General features: G+C 56.6%; 6 protein-coding genes across 6 annotated transcripts; 3 read left to right on the plus strand and 3 right to left on the minus strand.

Annotated features, from left to right (window-relative positions):
• Positions 1-1,092: 1,092 nt before the first annotated feature.
• Positions 1,093-4,411, minus strand: B0T15DRAFT_500976 (uncharacterized protein). The gene is made up of 2 exons (XM_062867387.1): positions 3,486-4,411; positions 1,093-3,403 (listed from the first exon to the last, which is right to left on the minus strand). Exons 1-2 carry the CDS (start codon positions 4,125-4,127, stop codon positions 1,163-1,165), a joined length of 2,883 nt encoding a protein of 960 aa, XP_062722042.1. The 5' UTR covers positions 4,128-4,411; the 3' UTR covers positions 1,093-1,162.
• A 2,062-nt stretch (positions 4,412-6,473) lies between these two features.
• Positions 6,474-7,496, plus strand: B0T15DRAFT_394498 (uncharacterized protein; the record flags this gene model as incomplete). The annotated part of the gene is made up of 2 exons (XM_062864729.1): positions 6,474-6,981; positions 7,123-7,496. Coding segments are annotated over 2 exons (882 nt in total), but the record flags the coding sequence as incomplete, so codon positions are not given.
• A 671-nt stretch (positions 7,497-8,167) lies between these two features.
• On the minus strand, positions 8,168-8,671 carry B0T15DRAFT_136115 (uncharacterized protein). The gene is made up of 2 exons (XM_062861813.1): positions 8,520-8,671; positions 8,168-8,436 (listed from the first exon to the last, which is right to left on the minus strand). Exons 1-2 carry the CDS (start codon positions 8,540-8,542, stop codon positions 8,187-8,189), a joined length of 273 nt encoding a protein of 90 aa, XP_062722044.1. The 5' UTR covers positions 8,543-8,671; the 3' UTR covers positions 8,168-8,186.
• A 3,659-nt stretch (positions 8,672-12,330) lies between these two features.
• B0T15DRAFT_412409 (cytochrome P450) lies at positions 12,331-16,316 on the minus strand. The gene is made up of 4 exons (XM_062865405.1): positions 15,978-16,316; positions 15,865-15,911; positions 13,568-15,787; positions 12,331-13,473 (listed from the first exon to the last, which is right to left on the minus strand). The coding sequence occupies exons 1-4, from the start codon at positions 16,099-16,101 to the stop codon at positions 12,496-12,498; spliced, it is 3,369 nt and encodes a 1,122-aa protein (XP_062722045.1). The 5' UTR covers positions 16,102-16,316; the 3' UTR covers positions 12,331-12,495.
• A 2,356-nt stretch (positions 16,317-18,672) lies between these two features.
• Positions 18,673-20,896, plus strand: B0T15DRAFT_551910 (Alpha/Beta hydrolase protein; the record flags this gene model as incomplete). Its single annotated transcript, XM_062870279.1, has 8 exons — positions 18,673-18,771; positions 18,881-19,018; positions 19,085-19,140; positions 19,207-19,276; positions 19,325-19,369; positions 19,467-19,898; positions 19,976-20,114; positions 20,175-20,896. The coding sequence occupies 8 exons, from the start codon at positions 18,673-18,675 to the stop codon at positions 20,705-20,707; spliced, it is 1,512 nt and encodes a 503-aa protein (XP_062722046.1). The 3' UTR covers positions 20,708-20,896.
• B0T15DRAFT_526797 (uncharacterized protein) lies at positions 20,875-22,212 on the plus strand. The gene has a single exon (XM_062868927.1). The coding sequence runs from the start codon at positions 21,135-21,137 to the stop codon at positions 21,996-21,998; it is 864 nt and encodes a 287-aa protein (XP_062722047.1). The 5' UTR covers positions 20,875-21,134; the 3' UTR covers positions 21,999-22,212.
• The last annotated feature ends 124 nt before the right edge of the window (positions 22,213-22,336 follow it).

Genomic DNA, 22,336 nt, shown 5'->3' on the forward strand with positions numbered 1-22,336 from the left:
TGACCGGCGAACCCTTTCAGAAGCAGGACTGCCTGTGGTTTCGTCACAATATGGCAAGCAGATCGAGGGTATAATATAGGTAAACATAACCTATATTACTAAGAAGGACTTCTTTCCTATATTCTATGCTGCTTTCTAGGCCGCCCTAACCCCCGAAAACATTCAAGGGGGTTTTAAAGGTGCTAGACTCATTCCTCTTAATCCTAAGAAGGTAATATCCCAGCTCGACATCTGTCTAAAGACGCCAACGCCCTCGAACTTGCAGCCCGGCAGTGCTTATACCTAGGTTTCCAAGATCTTAAATAACCTAACCGAAGCCTCTATATAGTCCACCCTTATCAAGAATCGAATTGCCTAGCATCAAAATAGCTCTCCGACTGAGATTTTAAGAGCGGTTAATATCTTTGCGAAAGGGACGTCCAAGGTTATATATCAATTGGCATTATTAAGAGCAGAGAACCAAAAGTCTCCGAGCAGCAAATAAGGCACTAAGCAAGCGTCAGAAGACTAAAAGACAATTGCTCTAGCAAGTAGGATCGCTTTCTATATAGGATGTATAGGATCTAGAGGGTTAGAGAGAGGTTAAGGTGCAGATAAAGGAGGAAACACGGGCGGGTAGTGGTCGGAGGCCAAGGGTCGAGATGCGCGTGTGGCGCTATAGCACCTGCGGCGAACCTGGCCACAATGCACGTACCTGTCAGGTAATTGTGGAAACGTCTGATGAAGACGATTCTAAGTAGTTCCTTTGGTTTTAAGTTGTTTTGGTGGAATTAATGTAAATTTAGTTGAGAGGGTGTATTTTCGTGTGACATTCGCTTGTCTGTGACATTCGCTTATCAACCACGTTAACCAAAGCTATTATTATTCTAGACAGGAGTAGAGAATAGACAAATATCACGGGAGCTGTCGTCAACAGGCCAGGCGCAAGGCTCTGATAGGAAACTGACTGTATTGCAAGAATACTGAACTTGCAGGAGGAAAGGAATCCTCGAAGACTGCAAGGTGCGAAGAAGTCTAAATACAGGATGTAGGGCATGTGCCCAGATGTGGAAGGTGGGGCACCAACCAGCTTGACCAATCATGCATGCATGCACCGGAAGCCGGGCACATGACTAAGCAATGGCCTATGCCATGGTACGGTGGGTTCCACCGTCACAACAAACTAAAACCTTCTCCTCCGAGCAGAGACAGCCACAAACGTATCCTCCTCAACCGGGCCTGGTACTATGGGCTCAAACTGCGCCGAGGGCTCTGTTGTCTGGCTGCTCTCCCGCTCCTCTAGGTGCGAGATAGCCTCCGCCGACCTTTTGCTGCTTGCAAAGCCCGTGGGGTTCAGCTCGACGCCGGTCATAATGAACCGCGCAGAGCCACCAACGGGAGTGCGACAGGAGATCACAGCGGTCAAGTCGACGTATAGGTTTGCCTTCTCCTTTGTGACGCCTGGCTCGCCCTCCTTCACGTTGCCGACCTTCCAGGGCCCGAATGTCATGTACGTTGGATTGCTCGCGCCGATGTAGTACCACGGCGACGACCGGAAGCTGTCGCTGACGTCGGGCCCGCTGGGCTTTCCCGTCAGCCAGCGCACCTGGCAGTCGGCGTTGCTTGTGACGGCGCCGCCATTGACCTGGTTGACGTAGCCCATGTTGAACTTGAGCTCGTAGTCGAAGCCCGGGCACATCTTGGCTTTCGGCTGGGTCAGCATGACGTTGAATCCGCCGTCTCGGATGTTGGTCATGGTGACCGAGATGGCGCTGACGGGGGGCTCGCCGGCCTTCCAGGTGTACGAGCTAGCGCCAAAGTTCACGTCGGAGCCCAGTGTGGTGCCCGAGAAGGTGCCGGCGGTCCAGTTGACAAACCACGGGGCGATGATGTCGAAGTCGCCGTTGGTGACGGCCTGGTCCGGGGCGCACTCGTCGGGGCTGGGCTTGTAGCACTGGCCGCCGATGCAGTACTTGGGATCGCAGACGTTGCCGCAAGCGCCGCAGTTGTTGGGATTATTGCGCAAGTCCAGACACGTGGTTCCGCACTGGTCCTGCGGGCATCCGCACGCGCCCTTCTTGCAGGCCGAGTTGGCGCCGCACTGGCCGCCGCAGGCACCGCAGTTGAGCATGTCGCTGCCGTGGAGGTCGGCGCAGTAGAAATTGTCCGATAGCTCGCCGGCGCTGTCGAGGTAGACGCACGTGTCGGGCGGGTTGGAGCAGAAGCAGCGGCACATGGCGGACTGGGCCTTGTTGTAGAGCCCCTGGCCCGTGGCGGACGACGCGAGCCCGACGAAGACAGTGGCCTGCGCCGCACACGCGCCGGCCTTGACCACGTCCCACCAGCTCTCGAAGTTGTCGGCGCACGTAAGGTACATGGCGTACGAGAAGATGGCGGTACAACCGGCGAAGCTGAAGCCCTCGCACTGGTCGAAGCAGAGACTCTGGACCTCGCAGGCCGTGTCGAAGTCGAACGGGCTGAGGCCCCACCACTCGTTTAGGTCCTCGCAGAAATTGCCCTCGCCCATCTTGTAGTCTTGCTTCGTCTTGGACACCAGCCCGGCCGGCGTGTTGGGGCACTGCGGCTCGTGGAAGTCGGTGTTGACTCGTGCCCGCAGCGCGCCCCGCGCCTTGAGCTTCTCGACAAGCTCGGCGGCACGCTTGCGGTCCGGAACCTGGATCTTGGGCACGCTGACGGGGAGCGTCTTCATGTTGTTCCTGGGCGTCGCCGCGGGGACGATGGAGCACGACTCGCCCTCGGTGCTCCACGTGTACTTGGTGCCGCCCTGGCTGATGAGGATGGTGCCCCGGCAGTCGAAGGCGAAGATGGAGGTGACGTGGTCGCCGCTAAACGAGGGTCCCGTGGACGCACCCACGAGAATGACCTCTCCGGCGGTGGTCATGGCGACGTATTGCCCGGTCTCGGCATACACCATGTCGTACACATCCGACACGCCGGCGACCTCTTTGAGATAGAAGCCGGGGACGGTGAATGTCAGCGGGTTGAGGATCGGGTCGTCAGGGGCGGGCGCCTCGGTGGGTTGCAGCAACGGCCCAATCGACCCGGTCCTGGTCACCATGGGGACGAAGTCTTCGTTCAGCAGCGTGAAAGGGTGGTCCTCTCCGGCCGAAAGCAGGCACGGCATGTCGGACGGCAGCGTCAAGCCGATCCCCGTGGTCACAGGCGGACGGCCGATGTCGACCATGGTGGGCAGTTGGTACTCAGTGTACGTGTACGTCTCGATGAACTCGTTGTCATCTGTCGGCTTCGATTGCGGGGCCGTCGGCGTGTAGGGCGGGCTGTCGCTCGAGACAACGGACGGAGGCGTGTACTCGGGGAACGAGGCCACCGGTCCGGCGCTGCTGGGCACCGAGTCGATGGGAGCGCTGCCGCCGGCTGGGGCGGCCAGGACGACCTTGGGTCCCTGGCGAGATGTGAGTTCAGAAATTCGAGAATCGGAGCAGGGTACTACTACTACTAGTAGTAAGTAGTCATGCAACACCCACCTCCACAACGGGTTCGGGACAGTCGGCATCGAAGAAAATGGTGGCGCCCGAGTTGGCGTCCTCGAAATCGAGGTACAGGAGGCTGTCATACAGGCTGCAGGTGCCTCCGGTCTTGATCTCGATCGAAAAGCTTTTGCAGAGGGGATCGGCGACACAGAGGCTGCGGCATGCCGCGAAGGTGTTGTCGGCCATCTTGGTGGACGAGCGCAGCGCAGGGCCGTTCCGCGAGCCCGTGGCTTGGCAGATCTGTCTGGGCTCGGCCGGAAGGGTGGGAGTGGGCGTGGTCTCGCTGGAGGGGGTGGTCTCGGTGCTCGTCTCGGTAGCGGTCTCGCTCACAGAGCTTTCGGTGGGAGCGGAATCCGTCGGACTGGTAGGAATCTCCACCTCCACAACGCTGCTCGTCGACGTGGCTGTCTCGGAAGTAGCAGTTTCCGAGACGGTGACCGTCTCGGACACGGTGCTGGACTCGACGGTGGAGCTGCTCTCCAGGCTGACGGCGCTGCTCGAGGTGGTCATCGACGACCTGGGCTTGCACTTGCTGGCCGAGCCAACGCTGACCGATGCGGTCAGCGCCAGGACGTGATAGAACCGCATGTTGGATGACCGGATACGACGTGTGTCATCGATATTTTCCTTTTGCATACCTCAGCAGGAAAGATGTGCCTTTTTATCCCCATTTCCCCTTCCTCCTTCCCCCGGCATACCTCGTCTCCTTTCTCTTCTTCGATAACTTCACCTCCGACCGTGCCATGGTCACCCATGCCGGCAACAAGCACCCCCGATCCTGAAAAGAGTCTCCGGTCCCGAGAATCTGGTTCAGCTGGCTGCTAGGAGCAGGTGGAGCGAATGAAAGACTCCATCGTGAATTTGCTGTTAATGCCAATAGTCAAAACGGTAGCAGCAAAGTTCCTGAAGCTAGGCTTTATGCGGCGCTGCGAACTGGTCCCTGAGACCCACAATGAGAACCTATTGGACTCGTGGAGCGCTGAGCGAGAAAAGTCCGGAACCGGGCCGAGCGTTCTAGGCCGTTCACTCCACACAGAAACACGTGGGAGCCCCATTGCGGACTCCCACAGTCTCCGACTAGTAGGTGCGATAGTGTGCTCCTGACTCGGGCCTACTGCCAACAACACAAAACGTGATCCTGTCTGCAGCAATTGGTCAGACCGATTGCGGTCCCCCTTATTACAGACGAACCTTTTCCGACACTGCGGAGATAGCGCTAGTGTGCAAATCTTTCCTGGGCTCCGGTCGAGAATGAGATCTTGATTCGTCGCTTTACTATGTCTGCTCCCGTTATGGCGATAACCTCGCGATTAACAGAGCAGGCCTTCCCCTACCTAAGCTATACTCTCTCGCTTCGCCGTGGTGGACATGTCAGCTGCGTATCCCGGACTGCTCCCCATGATTTTGGACTCGTGGGGAGGGTCTCGTCCCAGACAGGGCTTCCAACTCCTCGGTCTGGTCCAAGTCACCACCTGCTCGGAGGGAAACAGTTGATTCTCACGGCTACAGATCAGTCAGCCACACGGCCGGGACCGAACTGCGCTGACGGGTCCGGGCCCTACGGCCACGAAGCAAGCACGAGGATCCTTGCGTCCATCCGAGGGAGAGTTCTCGTCTGCTTCTCACATACCCGCTGAGACCATTCTCGCCTGTGATGCAGTCCATCGACAAGATGGATGTCGTGCAGGCCGACCAGTTAGGCGGTTGCGCTGGGATGCTTATATGGATCTTGTTGGTCTTCTTTAAAAAACGATAAGGTGAGCTCTCTGCGAGCTGATGGCTATTGTCTCAGCATTTGCGAAGATAAGTATAATGGCCGCTGGATTGAGTGAGAGGATGACATCACGAACCGGAAGGATGTTAGGAGGGTACCAAAAGTCAGCTTGGGAAGCAGGGGAAGCTGAGCGTATAACGGTTCATTGTAAGGTATGGTAACAGGACTGTACCGATCGTGGCGGGGGCGAGGAGCCAAAACAGCTGAGCGAGGATGACGAGAAGAAAGGCGGCAAAGCGGTCCGACCTTCCGGATGGTGTCTCTGATTACGTTACGAGGCAGAGAAAGCAGCGTAATAGTGATCAAGAGGGTGAAGAAGGCGATGTGCAAAGCGAAGCCAGGGAACTGGCTTATATGTGGGAGGGTCTGGAAGCTATACTGAATATAAAGACTACAAAGGTCTTGATAGTTCCACAGATTACGAGCACGCAGACGCTTGTTGGCACGCTAGGCATTGAGTTACGTGTGACGCTCGCAACCTTAAGCCTGCTCAGCTGCTAAGGCCTAAGGATGCGCCGCTGCCAGCACTTTGTTCCCTACCAACGGCGGTTTGAGGTCTCTTACCCGGTCCTTTCTTTCACCTTGTCAAAGCTGGAGCAGCAATCTTGTTCTTCATCAAGACGGTGCGGGTTAGCACTGTTCCATTTATCTATGACGAAGTGATGATGAGCATATTTCGCAGGTACTATGTGAGCAAGCACAGACCTCGCCACCTACCCGTGCGTTTGCACTTTGCAATGCAGACTCTGACTTTCCCACACGGCTTGGACCGAGTTAGGGACTATTGACAAGCTTTTAATCAAGGATGGAAAGTCGGTTTTCTCTCCCTAATCTATGTCTCAAACAACCAACCCCATCCGATCCTACTGACCATAACGTGAGCATAGTAGACTCGTAGAATCGCAAGTCATGATGGACCATCTAGATCTTGTCGACAAGCAAACGCTGCGAGTCATCATCCAGCTGCAGTTTGAGGAGGTGCAGACGATTCGCGACAGAGCGCTGGCTCTACAATTGAGCGGCCAGCCACGGTAAGACCTCCAAACAATTTTCCGCTGGTCATGCTTCATTGCCGAAGCCCAAACACTTTTTGGTTGGGATGTGATAGTTCCGATGCTCACCGATGCACAAGTGGTCCACAGGATTCGTCAGCCCCTTCTTCGCCTAGCCAGGCCGAGTCGTCGTCGTAGGCACAGAGCAGACGCCGGCCGATGCGGACCGCGCAATGTACCGCATGTACCGAGTGGTGTTCCCCGGACGACCTTGCCATCGCCTCCTGCGGACACGAGTACTGCCGCGACTGCCTGCGCGCCCTCTTCCGGGCCTCTCTGGCTGACGAGACGCTGTTCCCCCCGAAGTGCTGCAAGCAGCTGTTCGATCTCGAGAGTTGCCATGCTCTCCTCACGAGCGACCTTGTCACGCAGTACGGAGAGAAAGAGGTCGAATTTCGCACGCCTGCGGTCCAGCGGACCTACTGCCACGCATGCTCTGCGTTTGTGCCGCGGCAGCGTGTCGAGGCTGATGTCGCGTACTGCGGTCGGCCCGGCTGCCATGCGCAGACATGCACCTTCTGCAAGGCCGCTTCACATGAGGGTTCACACTGTCCGCAAGATCCGGCCAGGCAGGAGCTGGAGCGGCTGGCCGCAGCGGAGGGATGGCAGCACTGCTATGGATGCAATCGAATCGTCGAGTTGGACACCGGCTGCTATCATATAAGTAAGTGGGACTTTTTTCTTTCTTTTTCTTTTTTCTCTTTTCTTTTGTTCCTCTCCTCCCCTTCCTTTCCCCAGTCATGGGACTGGGAATTTCAGTTGAGATATGCTAACGCCGGTTTCTTCTTTGCCTCCCACCACTTAGCCTGCCGTTGTGGCGCAGACTTCTGCTACCTCTGCGGCGAGGCTTGGATTGAGTGCACATGCCCTCAGCGGGACGAGGCGCGGCTGTTCCGTCGCGCCGAGGCAAATGTAGACCGCAACGTCGGCGCTGCTCCCATGGGCCATCGAGAGTGGGCGGCGGCCCTGGTCGAGTGGCAACGCTTAGGGTTAGCCCGCCTGTGGGGGAACCACGAGTGCGACCACACGGCTTGGATTCGCCGGTGGGGTGCACACACAGGTATGACCAGCTGCTGGCGGGGCATTCTACGTCGCCGAGACTGGACCCAAGACTACAGTACTATATTGCATTACTATCGGGTCATGAGGGGCATTGGGTGTGTTGGCTTCCTGGTCTAGTTCGCCTGGTCCTTTTCTATCGTCTGATTTCTATTAGTAGACAGTTCTGCCGGCCGCCTGTATATTGGTTCCATGTTTTAAAGTTCGCTGCTGTTTAATGTACTTGGCTATTCCATGGCTCACTGCTATGGCTACAGCTCTACAAATCGGAGTTCTCTCTCTAAAGTTCCTCCATTCTGCCGTCATGCCATAAGGAAGCCGCACGCAAAAAGAGGCCGCGGATCAATTGGAGCTTCAGTTCACCCACCCGTCGTAAACTTGATCCTTCGAGGGACGAGCAGGGAGGATACTACGGCTATACATGTCCTGATTTACCCTGTGTATGGTTTCCCCATTACTAGTGAAGGACATCGTGAGGGACATGGGCGAGGATAGCACTCATAAGAGTACTGGTAGGTATGATGCTGGTGTAGGATGCAAGGATGGTTGAGCGCGCGTATTAGAACTTGTCATCTGTCTACTGTCTATCGCCCTTTTTTTCAAGTTGTGCAATGCCCTGTATTTTCCCAAGACTTCTAAGCCTCAAGCCCCGCTCGAGGTTGTACAATACCGGCGCCTAACGCCAACCCGTGGCCGGCCAGCTTCTAGCGACATCCAGCACCGTTTATCTTCTCCTGTTCTCACGCCATCTTACAGCTTGAACATGATGTAGGAGCGATCCATTGTCGGGCGTGACGATCCAGACGTCATTTAGTGACGCGCATACACCTCCCAACTCTTGAAGGCGCCAACGTTGAACTTGATCCTGCTACCCGCGTCGAAGTTGGCGGACGAGACACTGCCTTTGCCATTCGGCTCCGAGTAGCACTGGACAAGGGTCTTGTAGGGGCAGGGAGATGTGAAGGCAACCTCATTCGGGTTGCCGCGAATATTCTCGAGCGAGCCAAACGAGTACTGGAAGGCAACGCAGCGGCCACTTTCGTAGGCGTTCACGCGCCAACTGGCGGCGTTTGGAACACTTGTGTTAACATTGCACTATTCATATCACAGGTCCCGGAATATTCTCCGCTCGGAGCCACTTACGGAGGAGGAGCAGCGGCAGGCATCTTGATATGGATGGAAACGGGGTGTAGGGTTGGAACTGGTGATACGACTGCGACGGCCGAAAAACGAAGTGGATGCTTGGCTGAGTAGCGGGAGTTGATTAATGTGACGATCCAAGAGTGGGGGTGGACGATGAGAGAGGGTTCAGCTCTCTATATAAGTCCGTACACCCACCAATGGATCAGGCCACCAATGGATCAATTTTCCCCATCTGCCCCCCCTTTTCTGTGTCTACAGGAGTGTCAAAGATCGACCATTCCAGGCACATATCTTCAAATACATATCCATCCACCTCTTCTGAGGGTTCCAGCTGCCTTGCAAGTGTCTTTTTGATCTGCATTATCTGTTCAATTTGCGCAAATCGGGTGTTGGGGTCCATCCTAACTTTCTTCCTTTTCCTAGGCATCAATCTATCTACCTCGGCTTCTAATGCTTGAATCCTCTGTTGCTGACTAGCAAGCTGAATAGCTGTTTGATCAAGGCTTTTGCCAACCTTTGTAAAGAGTGTTCTGGCTACTGGGTCTGTTGCCTTAAGCCTCTTTAGACGGTAGTTAGATGCAACTAGTTTGTGGACCTCCTGACTACGGCTTGGAGTCTTGACCGCCCGGCTGTTCGGCTTGCTGTTCGGCTGGCTGTTTGGCTGGCTGTTTGGCTGTTTGTCTAGCTGGTTAGCCTCCTGGTTGCTTGGCTGGGCTGGCAACAGTAGACGGCTCATCAAAGGCTTGCTCAAGTTGACAGGCCACAACCCTGATGACTTCCAGCCACTACGGACATTCCTTTCCGTAATAGCACCTGCCCTGGCCTTCGAATAACAACGAAGAAAGAGTCTCTTGCCAACGGGGGCACTGTCAGTCATCAGAGCCAAGTCGCTGATGCCACGGCGGTACGCAGCCTTCAGGGGAGAGAAGACAGAGAGGTCGAGAGGCTGGAGGAGGTGGGAGGCGTATGGTGGTAAGAAAAGGAGGTGGATATTGTTGGAATAACATGTCCACATGAAGTCGTCGGTCTCGTGGCTCCCGTGGCCATCAACAACAAGGAGCTTTGTCTTTGTTGTTGGTGTTGATGGGCAGAAGATCTTCGTTAACCACTCGAGGGCAATATCGTTAGACGTCCAGCCGTTTTGGCTCGTCGAGAACCGCCAGTTGCGTAACGGATCAAGGTCTTCGTCGTCGTCTGGGAACCATTGATGTTGGATGTCTTTCCCTTTGAAGATAACTAACGGGGGAAGAGCTGCCCCTGCTGCTGAGATACACTCAACGATCGTTGTCTACACCCGAGATTCAGGGTGTTTCGACAGTGCTTCCTTCGTCGCCGATGAACCAACGCATAAGCCGTTGATCCCCATGCCCTCCATTATCCCTGTTTCGTGCATGTTCCAACAGTCTTGCGGGAGGATGGTCTTAATGACCGGGATCGCGAGGAGTCGGAACCAAGCCCTGATAACATCAATAGAAGCTCCAGTCAACCGCTTGATATCCATACGCCTATCTTTCTTTGTCTTCAAGACCGGGTATCTCTTGATGAACTTCTGGAGCCAGTGCTTCCCGACAGTCTGGTCAGATCCAGAGGCACGAAGGATACGGTTGGCGAAGACCTGGATTTGTCGATGTTTTACTGGGAGCCCCAGCGCTTCCTGAGCTAACACCCAGTCGGCTAAGTGTTTTTCTTGATCAGGGCTAAGCTTCTGCATCACCTGGGCCTCGTACTGGCCCTTTGGTTGGGTGTTGAGGACGAGCCGGTTGCGGAGGGTAGAAAAGGGGACCCCCCACATCTGGCTAGCCTTACGGATAGATTGGCCAGCCCGGACGGCCTGTATCGCCAGTTGAATGATTTCTTCGGAAACCATGGTGACTGACGAACTGAACGAGGGTAACAGTGCTCAATTTGAGCTTGTTTTGGTAGAACTGTGGTGGTTGGGAACAGATGGGTGCCGAATCAGGGGGTGGTAAAAAATTGATCCATTGGTGGCCTGATCCATTGGTGGCCTGATCCATTGGTGGGTGCACGGACTTATACTGCAGGAAGTTCAGTTCGCCAAGGCCCGGGTTGCATCATTATTCTTCATGTGTGCTTCAAAGCTGTGCCAACATGACCGAGTACCATCCGTCAGCAGGCCATCCTTTGTTGCAGCCTATTGCGAAAACTGAAATGGCAACCGGATCAGGCCTGGGTCCCTGACGATTCCTCTAATCCACTGAAGCGAAGCAAAGGTGCTATGCTTAGTGAATACATGGGGGAAGTGAATGCGATGGGCGGAGGGGTCACTGACGGCTGATGCTTAAACTCGTTTCAAGAGTCCCAAGCCCGTATGTCAGAGCCGGGATGCAGTCCTCGACTGAAGGCGTTGAAGAAATAAGATCAAGACCGAGGTCGGTACCGCTCGGAGGTGAACCCGCAGCTCGGTGGATAATAAGCCGACTACTTGGAAGTGGAGCTCGGAGGAAGGCTTGGGATTGCCCATCATCTTGTCATGGCCAACGGAAGAATACCTTAATGACTAGTAATAAAGGTAACGTCCTACGACCAAGCGGTTGTTGTCAGCCAGAGTAACGAACTTTAGTCGTAAACCCCAGATTACAAAATGGCGCTAGTACCGTAGTTACCGTACGCTTTGGAAACTAGGTACCTCCACTTGCAGGGATGGCAGCCAATAGACAAGGGGCTCGCAGATCGTCTCGGCAGCTTTGCCGGTACACTAAGGCGGAGGACTCCACCAACAAACGCGCCGTGCTGGTGCCTGGGGATATATACGGCAACCTGGTGGTATATACCTCCCATGTACATACTGTACTGGTGGTTCTTGAAAGTTGTCTTATTAACGCGGGATTTGTAACAGGGGACTCGACCCAACCACCCATCACAAGTTCGCAACACTGCCTAGGTAATTACCAGGTTTAGGGTTACGACGTCGGAAAAGGGGACATGTCGAAACTTGAATGATCGAAGAACTTGAGTTCATTAATAGCCTTATTCTGGTAGACAATCTAGCCGTTGTGATGTTAAGATCGAAGATTGAGGGCTAATCTTGGGGCAATATTCTACTTGCTATATAAATATACGAATCGGATGAAAAGACGTGGTCTCGATCTGGTGCTAAGATCCGGCAGATCCTATATGTCGGACGGGCAATCGGTTCGGTGGGTTTCCAAATTCCCTTCCTTCCTAGCCAGAGGATCTCAACTCCCGAGCAAGGATCTGTGGTTTTTCTATCTCCCGCGGGTCGCTGCGCCACCTGACATGAACCGATTCTATCGGGCAACTGCTCAATGGGGCGCGACAAGGTTGACCGCCCAAGTCGAGCGGATTAAGCACCCCAAAAGCGGCCAACCACCACGTTCTCATTGTCGTTTTTTATTCTCCGACAGATCCCGTTGACGCCATCAACATTTTGGCCAGGGTTACCCATAACCCTGCATGGCATGTCCAAACCAACGAACAATGTTCGGAATCGGCTCAGACATCTTTTTCCGCCGCAAGTTCGCATGGCCCGGTTCAAAGCGTTTTGGAATCCACTTACTCCGGAGCTTTCTCATTGCTGGCTCCCGCCGTATCGGTAGCAGAGGACGGGTCTCGATCGGGGTCAGTGAGTCCGAGTCATTATAACTCAACGTGATTCTCAGCGTCCTGGCGGCGGCGGCGGGCTGCCTCTTGTTACTAGTGACATACTTAGTGCCAAAGGAGAGAGAGGGCTGCCATGCCAACCTTTTCCATCCATCATACTAGTACCTCCTACCGCGACGCGATGTCATGTTGGTGCGGAGGGCTTAACCTGTTGTTCTGAAGTGCGAGAAAAGGGCAGAATGGAGTCTGGCTTTGACAAGACTTCCAGGTTTATTAAACTCTGCAACTCTATATTCTAAGGTACCTTACTTACTTTGTAAGGATTGCCGATGCAAAGAGGAGGGCATCGCTAAACCATCACCTATCCATCATCCTCGCCGAAACCCGCGCTCCATCAGTCAAACACGTCGGACGCATAGCGCTCGTTTCTCACGTGGTCAAACCACTGCGCAACCTCGGCATTGGTCGCGGCCTCCCCGAGTAGGATCCTCCCGACGACCTTCTTCACCCCGTCGCCCACGGCCCGCGAGCCGCACACATACAAGCGGGCGCCGGCGTCCCACAGCCGCTTGACGTCGTCCCTGTCGAGCCACAGCCGGTCCTGCACGTGCTTGCAGCCCTTGGCCTCGTCCTCCACATTGTTGTTGTTGTTGTTGTTGTTGTTGTTGTTGTTGTTGTCCGAGTCCTTTTCCGCAGCACGACGACGGCTATAGGCGCGGCGCACGTCGACCAGGCCGTCGCGCTGCCAGGCGTCGAATTCCTCGCGGTAGAGGTCATCCAGCTGCGGGCCGCGGCAGCCGAAGAAGAGCAGTGCCGGAGCGAGCTTGCTGTTCAAGTTTTCGCCATCGCCTTTGGTACTATCATCAGTATCATTATTCTCGGCCATGGTGGCGCGTTCCTGCACAAAGCCGCGGAAAGGGGCCAGCCCGGCGCCGGCGGCGACCATGATGATTGGGACATGGGCCTCGCTCTTGCCGGGCAGGCGGAAGCCGGTGTGGGTGGCGCGCACGGAGAGGTGCAACTTGTCGCCCGGCTGGAGCGAGGCGAGGTAGGACGTGGCGACGCCGACGTGGCGGAGGGACGGGTTGGCCAGCGAGGCGGAGTCGAGCAGGCTGTAGGTCAGGGTCGCGCGGCTGGGGCCGTGGGACGGGAAATTGGGGGAGGACGAGATGGAGTACTGCCGCGGGCGCATCGAGGGCAGCAGCGAGAGGAAGGTGCCGAAGGAGAGCGACACGGTGGGGAAACGCTCGAGTAGGTCGAGCAGGGAGGTGCGTTTGAGGCTGATCTCGGCTGCGTACGCGTCGCCGGCGAGGGCTTGGAGCTGCTGCTTGGTGGCCTCGTCGTGGGCGGCGTCGGCCAGTCGGAGGATTCCCTGTGGAGGAGAGGATATCAGTGTAAGTGAGTGTGTGTCTACTAGCTACTACTAGGGATCGGCCGAGGATGAACAAAACAGACAACAGACATACCCTCTTTGTGGCCGGCTGTGACAGCTCGACGTAGCACCCGAGCACGTCGTACACGGGAACCGGGGTCCCCGTGGGCAGCGCGGTCCAGCGGTCGGAGCCGATGGTGACGTGCGAGTCCCACGAGAGCTGGAAGCGCCGCATCACCCGGTTGACGCTCTCCTTGGGGTTGATGGGCAGCACGGCGATATAGTCGCCGACCTTGTAGCTCATGCCGTCCGGCAGCTGCACCTCGATGTGCTTCTTGGGCGGGACGCCGGGCGACGTGAGGGTCCTCTCGGCGACGACGGTGGCCTCGCGCACGTCCTGGCGGAGAGTCGAGGAGCGCGGCGTGGAGAAGCGGACCTCGAGGCTGGAGTCCCGGTCGCCCTGGTCGTCCCCGTTGGCGGCAGCAGCACCGGCCGCCGATCCGTACTTGGCTCCGATGGCTGGCCAGAACACGTCGTCCTCCCACTGCTCGAAATCGGTAAACATGTCGCCCTCGGCCACGTCCGTCAGGCCCGTCGCGCAAAGGCGCGTGCCTCCCCGCGCTTCCATCGCCTCGTCGACGAGCTTCGGGATCCGGTGGAAGGTGTGGCTCCAGTCGTGGTGTCCGCAGCCGAAGACGGCGTACGAGACGTTCTGCAGCTCCTCGGCCTTGCACCGCTGCAGCCAGTCCCAGAATGACACGGCGTTGTCGGGCGGCTGGCCCTCGTACGACGCCGTGATGACGACCACGGGCCGGTCCGTGGGCAGCTTCTCGGTGGCCGCGTCCATCGGCTCGATCACGGTGGCGGCGAAGCCGTGCGACGCGGCGTCGGTGGCCAGCCGGTGGGCCAGGCTCTCGCACGTGCCCGTGTTGGACCCGTAGAAAACGCTCAGCGGCTTCAGGTCGGCTCGCGCTCGCGCCTTTGCCGTCCCGGGAGACGGCTGGCGCGATGACGGCTTGGAATGTAGCGTCAGCGGCTGCAGCGTCGAGGCGAAGCCCCCGTTCAGGCGATGCTCCAGCTCCGTGGCCGTCTGGCCGTGCCGGAGCGAGGCCCGCATGTAGAAGTCCTTGGGCTTGGTCGTGAGCGTCTGCTTGATCTGCAGCTCGTAGCCCGGGTCGTGCATGGCAAAGTCAAAGTTCTGCAGCAGCATGGCCATGACGAGCACCGCCTCCTGCCACGCGAAGGGGCGCCCGATGCACGCCCGCATGCCGCTGCCAAACGGCTTCCAGCAGTCCGGGTACTCCCTCATCAGCCGCTCGAAGTTCTCGTCCAGCATGCGCTCCGGCACGAACGCCCGGGCTGTCTCGCCGTACACGACCGGGTCCAGGTGCGACTGGGCGAAGAGCAGCAGGCAGGTCTGGTCCTTGGGGATCATGTATTTGCCTCCGATGACCTCGTCCTCCCGGGCCTGCTTCCCGATGAGCGGGATCGTGGGACACAGCCGCAGTGTCTCGCGGAGGACGGCTTCGATGTACGGCAGCTTCTTGAGGTGCTGCGGCCGGATGGGGCCCTGCCCGACCACGCTGTCCACCTCGTCCTGCGCTCTGCGGTAGGCGTCCGGGTGCTTCAGCAGCTGGTAGAAGGCGAAGCTCAGCAGGCCCGACGTGGTCTCGTGGCCGGCGATGAGGAAGGTGATCAGGTTGTCGATGATGGAGCCATCGCTCAGTTTCTGGCCCGTCTTGGGGTCCGCGCCGTCCAGCATGGCCGACAGCAGGTCCTTGCGGCGGGACGGGTGCTTCCGGCGCGCGTCGAGCACGCCCTGGGCCGTCTGGCGCATCAGCTCGATGTCCTCCCAGTACTTGCGGTCGGCCTGGCGGTAAAGGAGCGCGGCGAGGCTCGGCCGCAGCGACCGCGAGCCCGACTCGGTCAGGAAGCTGCCCATGGCCGCGATGAACGGGTGCAGCTCGTCGTGGTAGTACGAGTTGAAGCGGAAGTCCATCGTGCACAGCGCCAGCGTGTCCAGCGTCAGCCGCGTGAAGTCGTCCGTGACCATGATGGCCGCGTCCGGCCCGTGCCGCGCCCACTTGAGCGCCAGCTGCGACGCGATCTCGTGCATCTCGTCGAACATGCCCTGGATCGACGCCGGGCCAAACGCCGGCATCAGGATCCGGTGCGCGATGCCCCAGTTCGGCTCGTCCTCGCGTGCCGTGAACAGCCCGTCGTGGACTCCATTCCGGACCTGGTTCAGCGCGCCCTTCACCGGCTTCCGGAATCGCTTCTCGTCGCAGATCTCGTGCACCAGCCTCTGCGAGCTCTGCTTCCTGTTAGTAGGTAGTTACCCCTCGTCGCAAGGGGGAGTGAAGGAAGTGGTAGTAGTAAGGGACAACTCACAACTACGACAAATTCGCCCGCAGGAAGGTTCACGCGAAAGATCTCTCCTGGTTGACAACTTGACGTTAGCTCTGCCCTTCCATCTTCTTGTCTCGATATCCGAGTGAACTTACCATACTCGTCGGCCCAGCCTTGCCACGTCCGCAGCGGCGTCTCCAGGTCCACCTCCAGCGCATTTCCCACCAGGGGGTAGCCCGGCGGTCCAGGTATTGGCGTTGTGTCAGATGTGTCTGTCATCTTGGGTCTCCGTGATGGCTTTTGTTGACAAGGTCAATCCCGACGACACCTTCGTCCTGAGTTCTAGAAGCCCTAGCTCGTGTCCCTTGCAGCAGGGCCGCGCCTTTAATATACGTCTAGTATGGTTCTCCACCCGTGCTCCGGCGACGCCGTTACATGTTCCACATCGTTGACACTAGGGCGAGCCGAGCCGAGGCACCGCGAACCGGGTTACGGGAACCGGAACGGCCGTCAACTTCGCGCCGGGAACTTCGCGCGCCGGAATTCGGAATTCACAACTTTTGCCGTGTCCTGATTGGCAGGGGGGTGCAGCCGGTGGAGCCTTTTTACGAACTCTTTTCTGTTTCACCACGCCACTGCCGGCCCCCCTTGTTGTCACGGTTTCGGGCTGCAACGGTAAAGCGTGGCATCACTGAGTTGAGTCTTGACGGAGAGGGCCGACTCGGTCGAGGGATGTAAACCTACACTCAGCATCCGCCCACCTGATCATCACCGTGAAATCTCGGCGTTTTCTGTAGGAAAGCCAGTTTAGATCAGCCACGGAACAGTACGGCGCCTCTAGATCCGAGCTCCGACAACAGGAATCAGCACTATTCAATGGACGATAACCCGTGCGCTCATATTCCCTTTTTAAGTTATTAAGCGACCGGCGCCTTCAACTTAGGTTCACAAGGAGGGCCCCGCCCTGCCTACCGACCGGCGACCTTTATTCCGGCGAATCTGTTTCACAGATAGTTATCTAGAGGAGCATTGCCAGTACAAAGTAGAAGACATATTCGAGACCGAGACCCGGGATAAGTTCCGCCCGGTCGGCGATAATATGTACTGCCAGGGGTGAACTGTCACCTCGGAGGTAGCTTCCGAGTAGCCAACCATGTCAAGGGGGCGAGGGGGGTAACTACCTAGACCACATGGTACTCCTTCAGGTACATCCGCGTGAGGAAGGTGTAGTAGTACTAGTCGGCTACGGCGGCCATGGTCGCCTCGCGTGAGTAGGTGATATCGTCAAGGTCCGCCATGCTGTCAGGTTTCCGTGGACTATGGCGCGGTGTAATGCTCAGGAGAGAAGACACTCGTGGGTCGCCGCGGGAAGCAAACCCAGGCCGTGTCTTAACGACTTCTACCAAGCACTCCAAGTTACCAACAGCAAGTGTCCCCACTATGTGCTCGGTATCAGATGCACGCAATGTTACCTTGCTATTAGGGCTGTGGCGCTGCTGTCCTGAGTGCCGGGCGGCTCAACGATCCCGCTGCATGCCAAGGGGCCGATCCGCGGGGCCTCCCGGCCCCTGCCCTGCCGGGTCGGAAGGGAGGGTACAGTACCTCAGCCACACGGCAATCCCAAATGTCCAAGTACTAGTAATTCCTTTCCTTCTCTATCCATCTTCCCACATAGTCCATCCTGCCCTTATAATTTATTCCTTGGTTGAACCCTCCGCGGCTTGGCGTTCCACAGTTTCATCGCTGTCTCCCGCAGACTTGTCGCCGATGGGGTGATCGCGGAGGTCTTTGGCTGGCATATGAAGTTTATGATCTTTCTACTCGCCATCACTAGTCGATCCTTCCTTGCCCTTTTCCCCGGGGGCAGCTCTTCTTCCTGTTTTGTCGTCTTGGCGTCGCTGGGCGTCAATGTTTCGCCGGCCTTATATGTGTCCGACGCCGAAGAAATGAGGGCCAGTTGGGTGCGTTTCGAGGCGGAGGTGGTGTGAACTCCCGACTAGGCTTTGGATTGGAAGGAGAAGGGGGATCTTCGGACGGATTTCTCTATTTTTGTCATCATTCCTGGTTTCGTGCTTCTCGGATGTCATGAATTGGTGTTGAGGGAGGTTTGGGTTTGGAAAAGTAGCCCTGAGTTTGGTAGGCACAGCTCTCTCGACATTAAGGCGATCCTCAGACCGAAATTTGAGCCCAGTAATAGCGCAAATTCCTCCTCGAAATGCCCAGAAGCTAGATTCGGTTGATTCACATCTACCTATTCGGTAACTTCCATATTTGGTAGTTATAACTTCAAGTGCCAGTATTCGTCATACATCAAGTTGTAATGCGTACTGGTTCCAATGTCAACACAGGGACGTGGAAAAGGGAACCTGAATTCTGCCTATGCAAACTGTAAGGAACAGATTTACGACGTCTGTGCGGGGACGTGGAAGGAATTCTCCCCTGTCTCATTCGCTGCAGCCCGCCGGGCATACCTGCTGGAGAGCGCAGCGCTGTACGGAGTAGGATGTGGTAGGAATGCCCTGCCACGGCACTGCCGAGTTAATTCAAGACCACTTTAGGATGATCACGCAGTGCTGCGGAATGCAGTCGTAATACACACCGCAATCTCAATTCATCCCATTTCCGACCGACTGTAGGATTGTTAAGGCGGTCAGAGTCCTAAATCGAGTCTAGCATACCAACGCTGATTCGCCTGTGGGACTCGACTTGCCTAGAGGATCTGGCAAATGTGCTGGTGTGACGACGCCGGACAGAATCGAATGCTATAAGACTCGATTGGAGGCCGACTTTTTATTTTCTTCTTTTGCTCCGAGCACAACTCTCTTTTCTGCTTTTCCCATCACCGGCGCCATGGTCATATCCTACAGAGACCTTTTCCTCCTCGGCCTGTCCGTGCTAGTCGCAAATGGTGCAACCACTGCACGCGAGCCCGAATGGGAGCAGCATCACGTCAGGTCGGTCCTTGACCCTGGCGTCTCGCTCTCCTTCAAGCAGGCGAGTATCCCCAAATGCTGCAGTTGCTGCTGTGCAACGTGTGGAAGGCTAACCCTCCTCAAAGACGCGCATTTGCGAAAACACGCCGGGCGTCAAGGCATACAGCGGATACGTGAACCTTCCAGGCAGCACCACCGAAGGTCGGCTGTACGACATCCATATATTCTTCTGGTTTTTTGAGGCCCGGAAAGACCCGTACAAGGTTCCCCTGTCTCTCTGGCTTTAGGGCGGCCCCGATGCCCCCTCGATCCCGTCTGCCATAGGCAAGAATGGCCCCTGTTTGGTTACGCACGACTCTAAGAACACGGTCTGGAACCCATGGTCGTAGAACAACGAGGTTAACATGCTCTATATCGACCAGCCCGTCTAGACCGGCTTTTCCTATGACAGGCTAATCAATGGCACCATCGATGAGACGCTCCTGCCGTACGAAGTAACGCCGCTGCCTCTATCGTCCCCGGTTCCCGAGCTTAACCCGACCTTTCTCCTTGGCACTTTTGCCTTATAGGATCCCTTGTCCACAGCAAACACTACAGCTATAGCCGCTCTTGCCGTATGCCACTTTATGCAGATCTAGATGCAGGGGTGGGTGATTTATACTCAGCTGTCAGTGAAAATCACGCTGACCCGTCACTTGCAGGTTCCCAAAGTACAAGCCGAGGGACAATAAGTTCAGCATCTGGACCGAGTCATATGGCGGGTACTACGGCCCAGCCTTCGCCGACTTCTTTACCGTACAAACCCAGAAGATTGCCGATAGCCGCATTACTAGCGGTGCCGTCCCCCTCCAGGTCGATACTATGGGCATTATCAACGGCTGCGTCGACATCTTTACCCAGATGCCTTCGTATCCGCGCATGGTATATAACAACACATATGGAGTGCGGGTGACCAATGAGACAGAGTACGACACTGCCCCGGCCATGTTCCCCGCATGCCGTGAGAGCGTCGAGAGCTGCCGGGCTCACGCAGCCGAGCGGGACCCCACCGGATTGGGCAACGTCGAGGAGGTCAACAAGGCCTGCAACGAAGCATACCTCCTCTGCTTTGCTACGATGTGGGGTGGGGTGCAAGATAGGGGGGTACGTTTTACTGTGACTGTCTTTTCTCGAGTCACGCTCTTGTTGATGGCTGACCACCCTCTTGTTCGTGACCACAGAGAGACATCTTCGACATCACGGCCACGTACCCGTCGGCCTTCCCGCCCAAGTATGCCGGGGGTTATCTCAACTCGAGGGAAGCCCAGCAGGAGGTCAAGGTCGGTCTGGTGTACCGAGATCGTGACTGTCAGTGCAACTGTAAGTCGCGCGTCGAGGTTCTGCTTAAGGAATCTTGACTGATTTCTCGATCCGGAACAGGGTATGGAGGCGAACAAGTCAGCCTGGCTATCCAGTCCAAGACTCGTCAGGGTTTCCACGCCGCCGGCTATGCCGACATCCAGACGAACAAGACATACACCGGTGGCCTCGTTCGACAGTACGGTAACCTCTCCTTCTCCCGCGTCTTCGGAGCCGGACATGAAAGTAAGTTCAGCACTGCTCCACCTTACCGGATGCAGCTCTTTTGGCTGATCCTCTGTCTAGCCCCATGGTACCAGCCCGAGACGGCATACCAGATCTTTCGAAGAGTCATGTTCAACAAGGATGTCGCAACTGGAGGAATCTCGACTGCTAAGTGTCGAGGAAAGGTCTACTCCACCACTGGTCCGGGCGATGTCTCCGGCATCCTGAACGAACTGCCGTCCCACCCTGAGCCGGAATGCTACTTGTGGGACATCTTCCAGACTTGTACCCCTTTGCAGACGGAGATGTTGCGGAATGGCACGGCGGTTTTGAAGGACTTCATCATGATCGGGTACACATTGCCGAACGGGGCGGTTCATTATTACTAAACGGACTCGGAAAAGGCGAGGGGGTTTAGAGGATGGAACGATGGCCCGGAGATGATATCAGAAAAGTTGAGGGCCTGGTCCAAAGTGTCTTGCTTCGGTACACCGGTGTGTGGTCGACATACACTAGAGCTCGGTTGACGGGTCCGTATTAACCTCGGTATCTCCACCGTCGACGCTAGCACCCCGCACGCTGACCCGGCTACAGGGTAATAAGGTACTACTAGTAGTGTATCTTTGGATGTGGAACACCAAAACGGGCGCTCCCGTCCCCTGAGCACTGTCCCGCCGTCTCAACGAGACATCTGTTTCAGCATTAATTCATCAAACATCTCGTCAGTCCTCACTCTCGACAAGCATTCCAGTTCACACGTCCTCCTGCGGTCCTGACATCGACTCCCAAGCGCTAGCTGCCACCCAAGGGGCCAAGATGGTTGTTTGTCACCTCCACATCGTTTCCTTGAAGCCAGGCGTCTCAGTCGCCAGTTTCCTCCACAATCTCCGGCAGAACGGAGCCAAGCCTGTGTTCCAAGCCCGTGTCCTGCGATGGATGATTCTGCCAAGGAAAATGTCAACCGGCCATCTGCTCGGACGCAACATCCATTGGGACGTGCTGCTCGGGCTGGAGGGTGACGGTTCCATTCCAGCATCGTCACAAGCCGACATCGCCGCCATCTGGACCGCGTCATCCGGAGTGAGCGCCCGTGCTCTGTCCGGCTACGGCGAGCTCAACGCGACGCTGCTGAACCCACTCCGCGGCTCCGTCCAGCCTGCCGAGCTGCCCGACCATTCTAGTAGTACGAGCGATTCCTCCGAGAACCTGGAGCTTTCCCCGGAATGGGTGCAGTGGATCGAGGCGCTACCGTGGTCGGTGCGGGAGCATCCCGTGTCGATGCTGAACCTTCTCGCTTTTCATCCGTGCAAGAAGGACCAGTACAAACAGTACGGTGCTGAATTCTCAAAGCGTGCGGGGTCACGCCACGGAGGCCATGTCAAGCTTGTCGGGCGGGTGCTGGGCAGCCAAGCGGGGGCCGATGGCTGGGAAGAAATCGCCTATGTGCACTACCCGAGTGTCAGGCATTTTGCTGCCATGGCGGGCAGCGAGGATTACCAGGCGGTCAATAAGCAGTACAGGCTTGGTGCGTTGAAGGATACGTTCATCCTGTGCTGCCAGGAGATCAACAGTGATGGGGAACTGGCCGGCGCTGCGGAGCCGGGAAAGAGCAAGCTGCAAGGGTCAGCGGTCAACATACGAAAGACAAATAAGATCATTGTACATACACTCATACACTGAAGTAGCAGCCCCGTAAACACCTTTTACTGTAAGGCCTTTGCTGGGGTCTCGACGGCCGCCACTAACCATACAGCGCCCGCTCCCTTGGTTTTGGTAAGATGGGACCGAAGCTCAGGAGGAAGAGCCCCTATGCTGAGAGTCCTAAGGAAGCGAAGTGAGGAGGGATCTTGGAGAGGCCCGAGTTAGAATCACAGAATTGATACCCCTTTGAAGTAGTGGCTGTTCGGTCGTTGCATGGAGTGACCAACTTCCCATCCCACGATGCCCGGCCCACAGAGGTGACGCGAGCTGCCATTTAACGACCCTGATGCGTCCCGAAAGGAAAGGCTCCAAGGGTC

This window comes from Chaetomium strumarium, assembly GCF_033439665.1.
Source record: "Chaetomium strumarium strain CBS 333.67 chromosome Unknown B0T15scaffold_3, whole genome shotgun sequence".
Classification (NCBI taxonomy): domain Eukaryota; kingdom Fungi; phylum Ascomycota; class Sordariomycetes; order Sordariales; family Chaetomiaceae; genus Chaetomium; species Chaetomium strumarium.

Coding starts and splice junctions, on each gene's coding strand:
- B0T15DRAFT_136115 (XM_062861813.1), bottom strand. CDS start 8,542: ATGCCTGCCGCTGCTCCTCCTCC. Junction 8,437..8,519: donor CCTGCCGCTGCTCCTCCTCC/GTAAGTGGCTCC, acceptor AAACGCCGCCAG/TTGGCGCGTGAACGCCTACG.
- B0T15DRAFT_526797 (XM_062868927.1), top strand. CDS start 21,135: ATGGTTGTTTGTCACCTCCACATCGTTTCCTTGAAGCCAGGCGTCTCA.
- B0T15DRAFT_500976 (XM_062867387.1), bottom strand. CDS start 4,127: ATGCAAAAGGAAAATATCGATGACACACGTCGTATCCGGTCATCCAAC. Junction 3,404..3,485: donor GTCCCGAACCCGTTGTGGAG/GTGGGTGTTGCA, acceptor ACATCTCGCCAG/GGACCCAAGGTCGTCCTGGC.
- B0T15DRAFT_412409 (XM_062865405.1), bottom strand. CDS start 16,101: ATGACAGACACATCTGACACAACGCCAATACCTGGACCGCCGGGCTAC. Junction 15,912..15,977: donor AGGCTGGGCCGACGAGTATG/GTAAGTTCACTC, acceptor GTTGTCAACCAG/GAGAGATCTTTCGCGTGAAC. Junction 15,788..15,864: donor CGGGCGAATTTGTCGTAGTT/GTGAGTTGTCCC, acceptor AACAGGAAGCAG/AGCTCGCAGAGGCTGGTGCA.